Raw genomic sequence first — 17883 nt, forward strand, 5'->3', positions numbered from 1 at the left:
CGAGAGAGCACAACAACGAAGAGCGCCCAGCAAGAACCTTTCGCGCAAACAGAAACGAAAATTTATAACGAAGACAGGCGAGGGGGGAATGATGCGCAAGTACAGTGATCACTCAATGTATAAACCAAATAACTTTGAATATTTGTACGTGCATGTACCTGGCCGAATCACTTTTATTGAATATTTTATTCGCAGGCCTTTTTATACGTAGTTATTTTTTTAATTTTTAATGGAGTAATTGAACACTTTGATTTACCTGTGGCACTTGTAAAGGGTTGTTTGAACACCGATCCCACAAGTTCATACCAACCAGGAATACCAACGAGCAGCACTAAAGATGTTGCGAAGTTTGAAGTCCAGTGGGCGTCTAATGACAACTGCAGGAACAGCAAAAGCAACGAGCGAGGGATGAGATCCAATGGGGATATCCAACGAAGCGACAAGATTAAACCAGTCTAACTTCTGTCCAATCCAAAAAATTCAAGTCCACCCGGGGACGCCAAAAAATGGTTGTGCAAAAGAGCCTGCCGTTAGGCACGATTTATGAGGGTTTAGTTGTGGACAAGGGAACCAGACAGTGCTGGTCAAAAAAATAACTGATATTTACGCAAACACATTCTACGTCCATAAAAAGGGATAAAATAAATGAAACAAAAATACAAGTCAATGACGAACAAAACTATCGATCAGTTGCGAAACACCTTGAAAATGAAAAAATTAATTACTACACCTACCAACTTAAAAGTAGCAAAGGATTACAAGTGGTTATCAAAGGAATTGAACCAACAGTCCCAATCAATGAGATAATAGATGGACTTAACGATAAGGGCTTGGAAATCAAAATGGCAATGAACATAATACATGAACACCTGAAAGAATGCATATAAGTAAAAATGAAGTTCACCCAATATACAAGCTTCAATATCTACTGCACCGTAGGATCACCGTTGAGGAACCACACAAACGAAATTGCCAGGAATATGGACACACGAAAAACTATTGCACTCTACGGGCAGTCTGCGTTGCCTGTGGTGATGTTCATCTCACTGAGGCCTGCCCCGTAAATAAGGAGGACCCATCTGCCAAAAAATGTAGCAACTGTGGGGGAAACCATACTGCCAACTATAGAGGTTGTCCTGTCTATAAAGAATTGAAAAATCGCCTAAACCAACAAATAACTGCAGCTCGAAGCCCGGTCGTCCGACAAAACTTAACATATATACCATCAACTACGACTCCAGGAGTTTCTTTTGCTCAGGCGTTAAGTTACAACAACGGGTCGTACGCCTCAGTCTCTAAGCCGACACTTCAACCAACCACAGCTGGAATAATGCAGAATCAGGCATCAAATCAGATCCCAGAAATCTCTGCCCAACATATCCCTGCTAATCCATCCCAATTGCCTAGTGGAATTGAGTCAATGCTGGTAACTATAACAAACACAATGGTAGCAATACAACAAACGATGCAGGAGCTTATGCGCAAATAAAATCTCCTCCTGGAGCTCCTAATCAAACAGAAATCTGTTTAAATGTCCTGTCTTAATATATGTTTCTGGAATGCAAATGGCATTTCGCAGCACAAATGCGAGCTCTTACAGTTCCTCGCTCAACACGACATTGACGCCATGCTAACAAATAAAAACTATTTTCACCTCGATGGCTATAACTTCTATGCGACAAATCATCCCGATGGTAAGGCACATGGAGGTACTGGCGTTCTGATCAAGAATCGCATTAGGCATTATCCATTGCCTTTATTTCCTACACCTTATCTACAGGCAACAGCAATTCATTTTGAAATTCAGAGCGGCTACCTAAACCTAGCCGCAGTAAACTGCCCACCACGCTTCTGCATTTCCGAAATAGAATTTGTATCATTCTTCGACCTACTAGGTGACCGATTTATAGCAGCTGGTGACTACAATGCTAAGCACACCCATTGGGGATCTAGACTTACCAACCCGAAAGGAATACAACTATATAACGCTATAATAACCCCACGAAACAAGCTAGACTTTATCTCTCCGGCAAGCCCACTTATTGGCCCACAGAACCAATTTAGCAACCCGACTTGAATGATTTTGCAGTTTTGCGAAGAGTGCTGCAAGCTCAGATTCATGTAGATCACTTAACAGATCTATCATCGGATCACTCGCCCATTCTACTTCACCTTTACGACCATCCACATCTTTCGGACCGCCCACACTTTCTAACTTCTAGCAAAAAATATTGGCTCAAATACAGGAAGTACATAAGCTATCATATTGATAGCTGCCCAAACATTAATTGTGAAGATGCCATTGATAGGTCAGTCGAAGCATTGGTATCCTCAATGTCACTGGCGGCAAAACACTCAACACCAATATTACAACCTAATAAACTTTCTAACAGCAGTCGTATTTCTAGGCACATTGAAGTGCTGCTACGCGATAAAAGAAGGCTTCGCCGAGAGTGGCAATCACACAGATCACCTGCCTCGAAAGAGCGGCTAAAAATAGCCAACCACCTACTACGCAGAGCCCTAGAAGATGAAAAAAACCGAGCTCAAATATCCAAATGGAGCAACCGTCCACAACTAGCAAACGATTCCCAATGTGGAAAGCTAAATCAGCCGTATGCCCACCAATCGAAAGTGAATCACCTTTGCGTACACAAACAGGAGAGTGGGCAGCAACAAAGAGAAGGCAAATACATTTGCCGTCCATCTAAAAAATGTCTTCAAAACACACTCAGCAACAAATAGCTTTGTGCTCCCACCAACCAACAATCCCGAAGCTACTCCGCCTATCATATTCCTATTAGGAGAAGTCACAAGGGTCATTAAAGACCAAATCTTAAAGCAAAAAAAAGCTCCGGGCCACGATTTCATCTCCCCTAAAATTATCATAGAATTGCCGAGCTGTGCAGTGTATTTCCTTACTGTGATATTCAACAGCATGATGAAATGGGGCTATTATCCTCAAGAATGGAGGAAATCAGTCATCACAATGATCCATAAAGCCGGAAAAGACAAGTCCAAGCCATCATCATATAGACCTATCAGCCTACTGCCTTGCCCATCAAAGATATTTGAAAAGCTGCTCCTGAATCGTATCAAACAACACCTACACATCATCGGTGCCATCCCGACTCACCAATTTGGATTTCGCGAAAAACACGGAACCATTGAATAAGTAAACCGTATACGAAATGCATTTGAAAAACTGTTTTTCTGGATGTCGCCCAGGCTTTCGACCGTGTTTGGTTAGATGGCTTAATCAACAAAATCAAAATATTACTTCCACAGAATAATGGAGTCATACCTACAGCAAAGAAGTTTCGCAGTACGATGCAAAGATTTCCTCTCTGAATATCATCCAATTGAAGCTGGTGTAGCGCAAGGCAGCGTGCTTGGACCGACAATGTATATCCTATTCACAGCAGATCTACCGACAAGCAGCCTAACAACAACTTCGACATTTGCTGATGATACTGCCATACTAAGTCGCTCCAAGTGCCCAACAAGGGCAACGGAACACTTATCATCTTATCTCGTGGCCTTAGAAAAATGGCTAGCAGACTGGCGCATACACGAAAACGAGCAAAAGTGGAAGCATATCACCTTTACCCTAAAAAGACAAACTTGCCCTCCATTATAGCTGAACAACATCAACATTCCACAAACCACCGAATTAACATACCTTGATGTTCATCTGTATAGAAGCCTTACTTGGCATAAATACATCGAGGCGAAGAGAAGTCTACTTAAATTTAAAGCTAGTAATCTACATTGGCTAATACACACCCGTTCACCACTAAAACTGGAGTACAAAGTACTTTTGTACAATGCAGTTCTCAAACCCATCTGGACATACGGCTCCGAGCTATGGGGAAATGCTTGCGTTAGTAATTTAGAAATAGTCCAGAGAGCTCAATAGAATATACTAAGAACTATCACTGGGGCACCATGGTACATACGGAATGAAAATATCCATAAAGACTTAAATGTAGGATCAGTTAAAGATGAAATTGCCAAAGTGAAAGCAAAATATCAGGCCAAGCTGCAAGCCCATCCTAATAGACTTGCGCAGTAGCAATACACGACTCCGGCGAAGAGACCTCCCCACCCAGCAATAATACTTAGCTAGGGACGTACTCTAAGTAATTAAGTGTAATTAATTAAATAAATATATTAGGTTAAGATTTGAATACTTGTCGTCAGTCTCTAATAGGGAAGATTCGATAAATAAAATCCCGTAATAATAAAAAAAAAGCGATCCCACATTAAGCAATGTGGAGAAATTTAATCATCATTGACTTGCCTAGAGAAAGAAGAGCCAGGAGTAGTAAAGGCTTATCCAGTGGCCGAACAAAACTATCCGAAGACCCTTAGTGCCTTGATGCAGGTGTACGATAATGATTGATTAATATTCTTAAATAGTATAGCCCGTCTGTTCGAGTTGCAAAGCATGCAAGGGCCGTCTGCATCTGGTCTGAGATCCCTTCTTGACACAGCTTCCGCTATTTACGAGTCCCTCTCGATGGGCAGAGGGCGATCTAAAGGAAAAAAGGCAAGTCAGGATTCTCAGAGCAAGCAATCTGAAAATACTTAGTTGACTGTAGCTCAAGCCAAACCTTCTCAAGATCAGAAATGTTAATTTTTCAAGGAAACTGATCATTTCATCACTTCTTACTCGGCTTTCGCCGCGGCTTCAGTTTAAGACGCTTTAAATATGCAACGAGAGTTCCGCTATGCATTAATTGCCTACGCAAAGGACACATTGTGTCAAAGTGAAAATCGTCACATTGCAGAGTCTGTTCGAAACCGCATCATACTTTGTTGCATCTTTACACAACAGACTCATCCACAAGTCAAGCTGCATTGGACCACCCGACTGCAATAACTCTAATCGCAAATCCACGACAGTGACCAAGTAAATTTAGCCACAGCAGTTGTTGACATTAAAGGAAGCTCAACCCAACATCAGCCAGCCAGAGTATTGTTGGACTCTGGTTTTCAAGTGAACTTTATCACCGATGAATTGGCAAAAAGTCAATTAAAGAGAACTAGAAAAGATATTACTTTGTTAGGTATTGGAAAGTCCAGCTTATCGGCACACCAAGTTGTGCAAACCACAATCAGCTCTCGCATACACCCATTCGAAATGGTGGCAGATCTCGTGATTTTTTAATCGATTTCCTCGTACCATCCAGAAAAGGCTGGATCCACTGGCTGATCTAGTCTTTTATAAGCCACAAAAAGTGGATTTCTATTAGGTGCAGACGCCTTTTTCGATATATTAAGTGATGTGAATGTTTTTGGGTGGGTGGTGTCTGGACGTTGCAAGTCCAAAGGCCCTCAAGCCACATTTACTTGCTCTATGGTGAGCACAATTCAAGAAGCCTGCCCGCTTGACATCTTGGCTAAACGTTTCTGGGAGTTGAAAATTTTCCAAATGCATCCATAGAAAGACTGAATACCCCCCAAGAAACTATGTGTGAAAAATCCTTTTTCGACACTATCACACGTCTACCCTCCGGTCGATTGCAAGTTTCTTTGTCATTTAAGTCTAGCCCGACATCTTTCGGTTCGTGGTTTGAGACAGCCAGAAGACGATTTTCGTCTTTAGAAAGGCGATTATGCCAAGAACCTGCCATAAAATCGATATTTATGGACTTTTTGGAGGAATAACTGTCGTTAGGCCATATGACTGCAATAGAAAATTCAATCCCAGTACAGCCGGACTGTTTCATCCCGTATCAATGCGTGGAACGACCACAAGGTACATCCACTAAGCTTAAAGTGGTGTTCGATGCGTCGGGTAAAACAACGAGTCAAGTCTCGCTCAATAACACTAGTCAACACGATTTTTCCTCAAGGAACAAAACGAACTTTTTCTTAAAGATTTGGGGCTTAGAAATGGTTTGATGATATTTTTTTTTTTTTCTATGGCAGAACTTTTTTTTTAAGAATTTTTGAAAACTGGTATTTTTTTTTAAAGCTTTTTTCAGAGGTAGCGCTTGTTTTTTTCACATAGCTCTAGTATCTTACGTCTGGTTGTAAAGAACTTTGATATTTTGAAAAGATAATTAAAACAGCTAGAAGTGAAGCCCAAACACTTTGTGATTACAGCTTACCGTCTGGGAAATATAAAGCATTGAAATGCAAAAATGATGATTTTTGTGCGGTATTTTTTACGAAATTTTGACTTTAAAAACTCAGGAAAAGTCGAAAAAAAATTATATCTTGTGTTTTTTATATTTTTTTGTGTATAGGTGCATTAATTTGGCGTCGTTTAAGGTATCGCTCATTAAAATCTATGGAGAGACTTTGGAGCTAAAATTCGTTAACTAAACCTAAAAAATGGAAAAAATGAACAAAAAATACCTTTTGGAAGGTTGCTCGCTCTTACAGCAGACATTACAAAATGTACCGTCAGGTCGAACTTGATGAGGCGCAGCGAAAATTCCAATTAATTATTTGGAGATGTAAAAGTTCGGATCCCTTGCAAGTGTTTCGTCTCAATATGGTAACTTATGGCACCGCCAGCGCATCATTTCTTGCTGTCAGGTGCTTGAAGTATCTAAGAGACACTCATTTAAATTCGCATCGACGATCTTCTGACAGGCGCAGACACGAAATCCGAAGTAAGGATAATGCGTCAAAAGCCAGTTGAAATTCTAGTAAATTTATCTTTAAAATTGTCCCTGCCACAGATTTTCGTCCCTTGGTGGGGCAGAAGGGGGCGGGGCGAAATTTTGAAATACACTTGTAGCAGTGTGATATCATATGAGTCTGGAAACCAAATTTGGTTTCTCGAGCACTTATAGTCTCTGAGATCTAGGCGCTAATCAAGACGGACAGACGGACATGGCATTATCGACTCGGCTATTGATGCTGATCAAGGATATATATACTTTATGGGGTCGGAAACGATTCCTTCTCTGGGGTGCACACATCCACTTTTACCACAATATTGTATTTAACTCTATTTAACTCCCCTTAACTCTTTTTTGAGTACGGGTATAAAAACTAAACCATAAAAAAAGCCCGAAATCCCGAAATCTATCGAAATATTTTAAAATTCTACATAAATCATAAGCTCACATATTTTTATACTGACTGAGTACGGGTACGTTTCTTCTCGTTAATACTTGTACGTGTACTCCTCCGTCTTCGGATGCTTTTTCCTAGCTATCAGATAAAGACCATATGATAGTTATTGGTGATTTCAATTTGCCAGGTACTGTTTGGTCTTCGGTAAACGAGTCTGATAACCTTGTGCCCATGTCACGATATGACTTTATTGACGGCTTCCTAGACCTGTCGCTGTCTAAAGTCAACCATGTGAAAAATTCCTTGGGTCGATTTCTTTTTCTGTGCTTTGTCTCGGATCTCGGATCGCTCACTATACCTGAAGACTCCTACCACCCTACATTCGAAGTGTCAGTCGATATTGGGCCTACTGTATTGGATCGAACGGGTAGGCTTGAACGTGTGCGCTGCTTTCGTAAAGCAGAGTTTTTGAAGCTGAATAACCCCACGGGGAATTTTGATTGGTCCGCTCTGTACCTGTGCACTGACGTTATGAAAGGCACAAACATTTGTGTCCCACTTTCTTATCCGATTAGATCTGGGAAGCCTCATTGGTTTACCAAAGAGTTATCCAGTATAACAAATTTTAAATCAAGACTTTATAAAACATTTCAAGAAGTTCGTTCTCCTTCTTCTCTCTCTCGCTATGTTATATCTCGGTCAAATTTCTACCTTCTTAACGCTCAATGCTATAAAAACTACCTATCTCGAGGCAGGATACGATTTTCACAGGACCCTAAACAGTTTTACAGCTTCGTAAATAGTAAGCGTAGAACGTCCGCACATCCATCTTGACTCGTCGGCAAACCATGCCCATCTTTTTGCCCAATTTTTTCAAACAACCTATTCCCAAGAAAGCTACTCTGGTCAGCCGTATCCATACATTTTACCAAGGACGAACGACATTTTCAGACCCGTGTTAAATGAAAGCTCATTGATTCATGAGATCCGATTAGCTAAGCTGGTGTATTCACCAGGTCCTGACGGAGTTCCCGGTTGTGTACTCAGGCACTGTGCCGACGCTCTGTGTGGACCCCTGCTTAAGCTATTCACCCTATCCATTAATTCTTCATGCTTCCCCCCGATCTGGAAGGAATCTCTAATTATTCCGCTCCATAAGAAAGGTAGCAAGTCTGATGCAAATATTTATAGAGGTATGTATAATTTATCCGCTATTCCTAAAATTTTTGAAACAATTTTAACTCCGCACTTGCAACATCTCTGCAAATCACTTATATCTCCATCTTAGCACGAATTTTTAAAGCGACCATCAACAACCTCTTTTATCATTAAAGGCTTTCAAGGTAACTTGCAGACGATGTTATTTACACTGATTTCAGTAAAGCATTCGGTTTTGTAAACCATTCCCTTGTAGCACAAAAACTTGACCTTTTAGGGTTTCCGCCTAATTTTTTTAGATGGATTTCTAGCTACCTTCGTTCTAGGTCCCAAAAACTCCTCTTCACCAGTTAAGGTTACTTATGGAGTACCACAGGGAAGCCATCTAGGCCCCCTACTTTTCACACTCTTTATTAATCAACTGCCTTCAGTATTAACAAATTCTCGAGTACTCCAGTATAAGTACATTTCTTTTCATTCTCGCTTGCAATCCGATCTCAATAACTTTCAGTCATAGTGTTGTGCAAATATGTTACACCTTAGTGCCTCGAAATGCAAAGTAATGACATTTCATCGCTCCAGCCCCTTTTTGGCTATTTGTAGCCTCTGCGGTGGTTCACTTGAGAGAATTACCTTGGTTGATGATCTTGGTGTTAAACTAGACACCAACTTAAAGTTTTCTGAACAAATTTCTACCATGGTAAATAAGGACAGCTTGGGTTCATAAAGAGGTGGTCAAAGGAATTTGACGACGAAGACTCTATATCTCGCTTTTTCGTCTGATTTTAGAGTACGGCTCTTGTGTATGGTGCCCCCGGTATAAAGTACACCAGGACCGTATAGAATCGGACAAGAAAAACTGAAAAACTTACCCTCGTAGATTGCTTTTAATGAAACCTTCCAACCTAAGTTAATCGTAGAAAAATGCTTGGTGTGATTTTTATGCACAAGCTGATCAAGTTTGAGCAGTATAAAGTTTACGATTCCTATAAGATCTACTAGAAAATTTGTTCCTTTAGGTATTTTTGCATGTTTAGCTCTTTTAGTTCAGCTCTAATTTTCATCGAATATTAGTCTAAAACCTATCTTTCGTGCACGTTCGCGATCGCTTCGGTTGCACGCGTGGCGCGTCATGTAGCAACGCCCTTCGGTAGGTTGGGCGGGAGGAGGGCTGCGTTTCTGCCTGGGTACCACGCGTAACAGGCTTCGGCTTGGTGTCCCATGGGCCACTTGATGGTGCAGTCATTGCATTTCAACGTCCAGATAAGAACGTTTGAGTTGGACACTAAGATACGTTGTGAGGGAGAGAGAGGCAAGGAAGTCGGGCACGAGAAAATGTTTTCTTTATTCTGGCTATAATAATGAACCGTTCACAAACATTTGGTTCTGAAACCATCTGATATCTGGTGGATATTCCTTGATCCCAGATCTTCTCCCCAGACGCAGACTATGTGACAATTGGAATGCCTCTAAGAAATCCTACATCAAGCAAAAGCCGCATCTGAGGTTTTAATCCAAAAACCATGGGTAAGCAGCTAGAAAGTCTAGGAGCTAATTCAAAAAACGGTAGGCAATCTATTCTGAAAATCACAAACGACCGCGTATGGTGTTGATTTTTAATAAGCAACTAAACTGTGTACTTCTTTCACAGTTCATAACTAAAGACCTGGTGGCCGTTTGGACGACAGTCTCAATAAAGCAAAACGAAACAGGTTCGTGCTAGTATCCGCCTGAGACCCAGGAGTTTCGGACAAAATACCCACACAGGAAGTCCGCAACCGAGTAGATAAATGTCGTACCAAAAATCTTCAGTGGACTATTGCCTGAGGTGCCAACGCCCAGACAGTACAGAAAATATTCGAGTACCTTTTTGAGCACATTTATAGGGGATGCCACAGCTTATTAAAGGAAAACGTCAACATAACCCATTTCCGGACGCGTCATTTGAATCACGCACAATTTTATACGACGAAGGATGATATGTGCATTTTTCACGACATTTTTGGGTTATTAATGGAACTGAGTGAAGCTTACGACCCAAAAACTGGAGGTTATTTATTGACAGCAGTAAGGAAAGTTTAAAGGCTGTTTTTTTACACAATGGAAACCAAAAGCAGTCTGTTCCCATCGCCCATGCTGTTAATATGAAGGAAAGATATAAAACAATGGCTAAATTGTTTGAAAATATAAAATACTAGTAGACCCGCGCGCTTCGCTGCTTACGAATTGAATTTTTAGGAATTCATAGAAATTAAACAATGATAATTTTGATGTAATAACATATTTTATTTATTGCAATGATTTGTGATAAGCAATATTTTTTGTCTTGCAGTCGGTACAATGAAAAAAAAAAATGCCGAAGGTTTGCCTACTCGTGAGCACCCTACATACAGTTGACCATGTGAAAATACCGGATGCTCCAAATTTAAACCACAATTTAGCAACGACTGTCCTATTGATTTATTAATAGCACTACTCGACACGAGTTTTCCTCAAGGAACAAAACAAACTTTTTCTTAAAGCCTAGTACTCAGATCGAAAAACTGTTTGCTAGCAAACAGATGTCATATATTTTTCGAGCGACCAGTGGTGTGACCAGAGGTGTGCACTGCATTCCGAACGGTTACACTGCTCAGACCGCTGCTTGGTTTTGTTTAAAGTTAACAAAATGCACTTCTTCGGCTGGGGCCGCTCTTCCCCAGGCATATCCTGGGCTCCCCAATATTTTATTGGCAAGGTAATGTGTCTGACTATCAGCAGGAGCAGATGGCGACGCCACCCGTGCCGACAACCGTGAAGACAAACTGTTTTGAAAGCAATATTTGTTTTATATTTATGAAAATTAATAAAAATATTATATTATAATATCCATATAATTGTCCTTTATATAATGCTGCATTAATTAGATTCTATTTGTCTTCATTATTAAAATATTTCATTTGGTTTTTTGTTCTCTTATTGCAATGTTTGCTTCGTGTTTGCTGGCAAAAGATATCAAATTGATATCTTTTTCGAGGTGGGTCGAAACACACAAAAAAAAACAAGCAAATACTTTGGATACTTTTCCAGTATTTAACGATCTTTTTGTTTTTTGATCTGAGTACTGCCTTCCGTACAGAGCCTAGAAAACAGTTTTTGCAGTAAAACATTTCTTATCGGTTTCATACAAATATCAACCCTGATTCTGTTCGCGAGGTGTTTTTTTTTTTCGATCTGAGTACTAGGCTTAAAGATTTGGGGCTTAGAAATGGTTTGATAATTTTTTTTTGAAGAATTTTTGAAATCTGGTATTTTTTTGTATAGCTTTTTTTCAGAGGTAGCGCTCTTTTTTTCCCATAACTCTAGTGTCTTACGTCTGATTGTAAAGAACTTTGCTATTTTAAAAAGATATTTAAAGCAGCTAGAAGTCAAGCCAAAATAGTATTTGTGATTTCAGCTTACCGTCTGGGAAATATAAAGCATTGAAATACAAAAATTATGATTTTTGTGCTCTATTTTTAGCGAAAGTTTGACTTTAAAAACTTCTTTACAACCCGACGTAAGATACTAGAGTTACGTGAAAAAAAGAAGCACTACCTCTGAAAAAAACTTTTAAAAAAACCAGCTTTAAAAAATTCTTCAAAAAAAGTTCTGCCATAGAAAAATTCTTTTAAAAAATTTAAAGTCCCATATCTATCAGAAAAAGTCGGTTTGGATCATTGAAGAAAAAAAGTTGGATTTTGTCGAGCAGTGTAGTCATAGCAAAAGCAAGACGAAGCGAAAATTGTAGTCGTTTGAAATCTCGACCTAAAATTGAATTAAATTAAATTTAATTTCAATTAAAATAAAAATCAATCATAAATTATTCATCAATTTACCGTTTACTGGATTTATCATTTTAATGTTGAAATTATAGCTATCTTTGCCGCTCCAAAACAATATGGGATATTGTAGTGCATCATAACAGCGATGAGTCTCGGATACACGTTCAAGTTGTTCATTTCTACGATGAAGCACAATATCACGACTATTAAATTGCTCACCAACTATGACTATTGCCACTTCGTCAACTGTTTTTGCATTGAAACGCTTTGCATGTTCGCCAACCAGAGTTTTATCAGCTTGAATAAAAATTTTATGATCGTCAGATGGCATTCGATCAAGCAACGTTTTGAATAACTGAACCAATTCGTTGTGCTCATGGAACAAATTTTGCAAATCGAAAATAATTTGTCTCCGCGTGTTGGCACACCGACGATCAGTTTCATCTTCCGCGTTCCCGATATAATATAATTGCAAAAATTGGTGGTCTGCGTTGTCGAAAGGTAACAAAGAGCCAGCTCGATGGTATATTTGACCTTGAATCTGAATAAAATATATGATTGAATGAGAACAAACGTACAATTTGCATAAACAAAACTATTTAATTACCTTGAATGTTTGCATGAAGTTGTCTCTTATAATATTTGTGGCGCCAAAAGATGTCATTTGAAAACTCGAATTATACTTTCGTATATTGTTCAAAAAATGATTAGACTCAGGTGTCAATCCATTAAGTAATGTGCTCAATGGTTGTGTTGGGCTGCCTAATTCAGGCAATTTCACTTTACCACTCGCACAGCACATCCCATCTGCTTCACCTTTAAATTTTAATGCCTGACAATGGCGAAAACGGTCGCTCATTGAACCAATTATAATTTGCCTATGAGAAGCGTAATCGGTGACACTATTGTACGTGAACGCAACACCTTGTAGATTTTGTATATCAAGACGTTCATTTGCAGTTGTTGTTGCATCATTGTTCCGTTGATTTGAACGGGACCCTGCTTTGCGTAGACGATTATTTTCATTGCGATGTGTAATGTCTTGGTTACTTTCATGGCTCATCGAAGCCACAACTTGTGACGCATTTCACGTTCTCCGGCCCAAATTTAATCGTCTCGACATTTAACTTTAAAAACCACACTGGTTGGTCTAAAAATTTTCAAAAGGAACAAATATACTTACACAAATTGCACATTTTTCAGCAAACAATTTTTCGCAAAAAAAGTTATAAAAAACAAAATCTATCATATAATGTTTGGTTCTACAGAATGACACAAAATGAAATGAAATGGGCGTTTAAACACACATTTTTAGACCAAATATGAGATTATTTTTTGATTAATTTTTAATTTTTGTGGAACCTATTTATAGAAAAGTAAAAACTTTTGTATAGAAATGGAAATAGAATGCCACAAACTCTGGCAATCATTTAAAAAAAAACCGCATGCAATTGGGTGCACGCGTTGCGGAGAAATGAAATGAAATAGGCACTCAAACACACACTTTTGGACCAAATTAAGGATTTTTTTGATTAAATTTTAATTCTTGAGGAACCTACTTATAGAAAAGTACAAATTTGTTTGTGCAAACCAGGCCACATTCTCTGGCTATCAATTAAAAAAAAACAGCATGCAATTTGTTGCACGCGTTATAGAGATAGCCGCTTACACACAGATTTTTACAAATTTATAATATAGATAAAGAACACGAGTGCAAGGTCAACGGGATTTCAAGGTGGTTAGAAAAAATACTGCTGCTTCCTGTGCCTATGGGATAGTAGAGCTAGAACTGAGCATTACTCAAAAAAACTCTGGCTGTTCAGTCGCATATTTATGCATTAATTAATATTACATAATATACTCTTATACTAAATATATATATATATATATTAGTCTGGGCCAAAATTTGACCAAAAGATTAGTTTTTTGTTTTTCCAAGGGGACACCCCCAATTCTGTTCTTTGTTATTCAATAAAATTGTACAATTTTTATCAAATTTTTAGTTTAAAGTTTGGGGGTTGCTACCACGAAATGAAAATACAATTTTTTGGTTAAATATACATTAAAAAAAATTTAATTCGTCGGTTTCTTCAAATAATATTGAAACTTAGAAACTATTTCATATTGATAATAAGGTATTTTTAATTAATTTTTTTTTAGTTACTGTTAAAAACGTAAGAACTTTTTACAGAATTTTTGAAGTCTGGTATTTTTTTAAAACCATTTTTCAGAAGTAGCGCTTGTTTTTTCACATAACTCTAGTATCTTACGTCTGAAAAGATAATTAAAACAGCTAGAAGTTAAGCCCAAACACTTCGTGATTTCAGCTTACCGTCTGGGAAATATAAAGCATTGAAATGCAAAAATGATGATTTTTGTGCGGTAATTTTTACGAAATTTTGACGTTAAAAACTCAGGAAAGGTCGAAAAAAAATTTGGCGTCGTTTAAGCTACATCGCTCATTAAAATCTATGGAGAGACTTTGGAGCTAAAATTCGTTAACCAAACCTAAAAAATGAACAAATTTAACAAAAAATACCTTTTGGAAGGTTGCGGGCCCAACTGCCAATTGGGAACAAAGCAAACGAAAAAGGGTTGTACATTTGGTACCTGATCGCGTTCCTTTGGTATGAAATGTTGTTGACAGTTACTTTTTTCGTTATCTCACAAGTGCAGGTCCACACAAATTGGATCTCGTCGCGTCTACCTAATCATATTTCAATAAAACCAAGGTAGAAATACCTGAGATATGGGATTTCATTCCTTAACCCATACAACAATCAGTAATTTTTAGTCTTTTCAGTCGATTCTAAGGATATACAAACTTTTTTATTTGGTGTTATTTTGCTACAAGTTTTAAAACATAAGTGATTCCTGAATAGTTATTACTTGAATCCGTTGTTCCATTCGAACAACGGTATTTCCTCTGACGGACGAGCAGGAAGGGTAAAGCCGAAACCAGATTATTTCGGGTAAACTATTTTCATGTGTTTCCCAATTCCAATTTTCTTTACTGAACAAAAGAAAAATTCGGCGCCGTGAATATCTGTTTTTTTTCCACATCATTGGACTACCAAATTTAAATTTTTTTCTAAAACAACTGTAAGAAAAAAATAATGTTTAGTATTTTGGGTAAAGTTAATAGTTTGTGGATTAGAGTTACTTACTTTTCGTCGTAATCATATGATGTTAAATTCAATCTACTCATTTGACATATACAGCTTGGTGCCCACTCTTCAACAAAACTTTCGGGTTTGATTTTAAAGTTTTTTTCATACTGTTTTTGGAGAGTTTCGGTAAAAGCGATTTCGTTGATGTAGCAAAATGAGTCTGCTTGGAAAGCACATGAAAATGATCGGCCAGAGGTATCCATGACAATTGATTTTAATTAATTGTAAGATGTTTTGGTAAACAGACGATCGTATTCTGAGGGAAGTCAGAACTACACTAACTCCATGACTATGATTAGGTAGACGCGACGAGATCCAATTTGTGTGGACCTGCACTTGTGAGAATATAAAGGAAACATTTGACCTGAATAGGTATCCTACCTCAGATAACGAAAAAAGGAACTGTCAACCACATTTCATACCAAAGGAACGCGATCAGGTACCAAATGTACAACCCTTTTTCGTTTGCTTTGTTCCCAATTGGCAGTTGGGCCCGCAACCTTCCAAAATGTATTTTTTGTTAAATTTGTAATTTTTTAGGTTTGGTTAACGAATTTTAGCTCCAAAGTCTCTCCATAGATTTTAATGAGCGATACCTTAAACGATGCCAAATTAAGGCACCTATACACAAAAAATTGAGGTCACAGGATATCATTTTTTTTTCGACTTTTCCTGAGTTTTTAAAGTCAAAATTTCGTAAAAAATACCGCACAAAAATCATCATTTTTGCATTTCAATGCTTTATATTTCTCAGACGGTAAGCTGAAATCACAAAGTGTTTGGGCTTAACTTCTAGCTGTTTTAATTATATTTTCAAAATAGCAAAGTTCTTTACAACCAGACGTAAGATACTAGAGTTATGTGAAACAAACAAGCGCTACCTCTGAAAAAAGCTTAAAAAAAATACCTGTTTTCAAAATTTCTTTAAAAAAAGTTCTGCCATAGAAAAAAAAAATATCAAACCATTTCTAAGCCCCAAATCTTTAAGAAAAAGTTCGTTTTGTTCCTTGAGGAAAAATCGTCTTTGAAAAATTTTGTTTGAATGTTCTTGATTACATTTTTTTGTAAAATTCGGTAGCAACCTCTAAAAAATTAAAAAAAAATAAAAACATGTAAATTACTATTAAATCCAAGGTAACAAAACTAGGGGTTTCCCGTTTAAATTTGGAAAAAAAAGTGTTTGGCCCAGCCTAATATATATGTATATACATATATATACTATACACAGGTCGACCCATGTAACAGGAGACATAATAACAAACGACAATGTATTGTAGCTGAGTTAACAATAACCGCTACTGCAGCAATTTCAGCCAACGATGCGATCGCTCTTCAGAGGGCAAAAACACTGGTGCAATTGCTGACTATCACAATTGCCCAATAACACAATATCATATTAAATCCAAATTAATTCAATATTAACTCCAATTCCCTTTTACCATATTCTTACTAGACTCGTCACTTTCTGTACCTTTTTTTTTTACCTATAAATAGAATTTAAGTTTGTTGAATAAAATCAGTATCAGACACAGTACCATCACTACCTGTTCACTAGTTCTCTGCAACTGCAATCATCAGAGGCTGTCGCCGTGTCTTCAGACCCTCATTTGCAAACCCTCTCCGCAGTCCAACTGGTTCTAGTTGCGACGACAAAATTGTAAACGGTTTATGTACCGTAAGCATACCACATCACACACACACAAACATGAATTAACACTGGCCAAAACGGGAGGAAAATAAATTGGAATATTACACCATACAAAATGCAGCTTTCGTGAAGTTTGAAGACGTTGTTTTACCACCATTACACATTAAGCTGGGACTAATGAAAAATTTTGTCAAAGCACTGGATAAGGAAGGTGAATCGATGAGTTACCTAAAAACTGTTTTCCCACGTCTGTCGTTGGCAAAAGTTAAAGAAGGCGTTTTTGATGGCCCCCAATTGAAAATATTTTATCTACGAAAGCAGCCTGGAACTCATTCCGATTGGTTACAAAAAATTGTCTTTGTAACAGCAAGAGTGATGATTACGTTAATATCGTTCAAACCCTTATTAAGAATTATGAAAAAATTGGAGCCAACATGTCACTAAAAATCCATTTCCTGCACTCCCACTTAGACTTTTCCGACAAACCTAGGGGACGTTAGTGATGAACACGGAGAGAGATTTCACCAACAATTAAATGCTATGGAACGACAGTATCAAGGTGTTTGGAATGAGAATATGTTGGTCGACTATGTGTGGACTCTCATAAGGGAATCTGATTCGAATGGCAAAGGAAGACAAAGGAAGCCACAAAAATTAAATTATTTTAAGAACAGTAACAGGCACTAGAAAACCAAATTTATCACATACGTTTCAAAACTTGTAACACCAAATAAAAAATAAGCGAGAAGGAACGTAGAGTCGCTTCTGGGGATGCGACTCTACTTATACCCGTACTCAGTCAGTACATAATTTTTGAGCTTATGATTTATTCAGAATTTTAAAATATTTACATTTACATCTATAATATATATGTTACATCTAACATGTAGATTCTACATGTACCATTTAGATTCCACATCTTTTTCGCCAGCGGGCGCTCGCGTACATAACGAGGCAGAATGTGCGAGCGAGAAAGAGAATGAGTAGCGGTTCTCTTGCTGAAGGAGGCGGGGTAAGCAACTGAAAATTAATTTCTTCATTCTGGCACTAATTATAATTCCATCTG

The 17883-nt window shown here is 38.0% G+C and overlaps 2 protein-coding genes across 3 annotated transcripts in view; both read right to left on the bottom strand.

The window, feature by feature from the left end:
• The window catches only part of LOC111080367 (protein tramtrack, beta isoform), a 70818-nt gene that overhangs the window by 6895 nt on the left and 46040 nt on the right, over positions 1–17883 (bottom strand). The gene's annotated exons all lie outside the window — the stretch shown is intronic.
• Positions 11847–13128, bottom strand: LOC111080369. The gene is made up of 3 exons (XM_041595348.1): positions 12607–13128; positions 12054–12540; positions 11847–11982 (listed from the first exon to the last, which is right to left on the bottom strand). Exons 1-3 carry the CDS (start codon positions 13060–13062, stop codon positions 11855–11857), a joined length of 1071 nt encoding a protein of 356 aa, XP_041451282.1. The 5' UTR covers positions 13063–13128; the 3' UTR covers positions 11847–11854.

This window comes from Drosophila obscura, unplaced genomic scaffold (assembly GCF_018151105.1).
Source record: "Drosophila obscura isolate BZ-5 IFL unplaced genomic scaffold, ASM1815110v1 contig_58, whole genome shotgun sequence".
Taxonomy (NCBI): Eukaryota; Metazoa; Arthropoda; class Insecta; order Diptera; family Drosophilidae; genus Drosophila; species Drosophila obscura.

What these genes read in the sequence shown, in the direction of transcription:
- LOC111080369 (XM_041595348.1), bottom strand. Translation starts at nt 13,062, where the DNA reads ATGAGCCATGAAAGTAACCAAGACATTACACATCGCAATGAAAATAAT. An exon ending in ACTTCATGCAAACATTCAAG is followed by an intron (nt 12,541 to 12,606) that starts GTAATTAAATAG and finishes TATTTTATTCAG; the next exon opens with ATTCAAGGTCAAATATACCA. An exon ending in AATGATAAATCCAGTAAACG is followed by an intron (nt 11,983 to 12,053) that starts GTAAATTGATGA and finishes ATTCAATTTTAG; the next exon opens with GTCGAGATTTCAAACGACTA.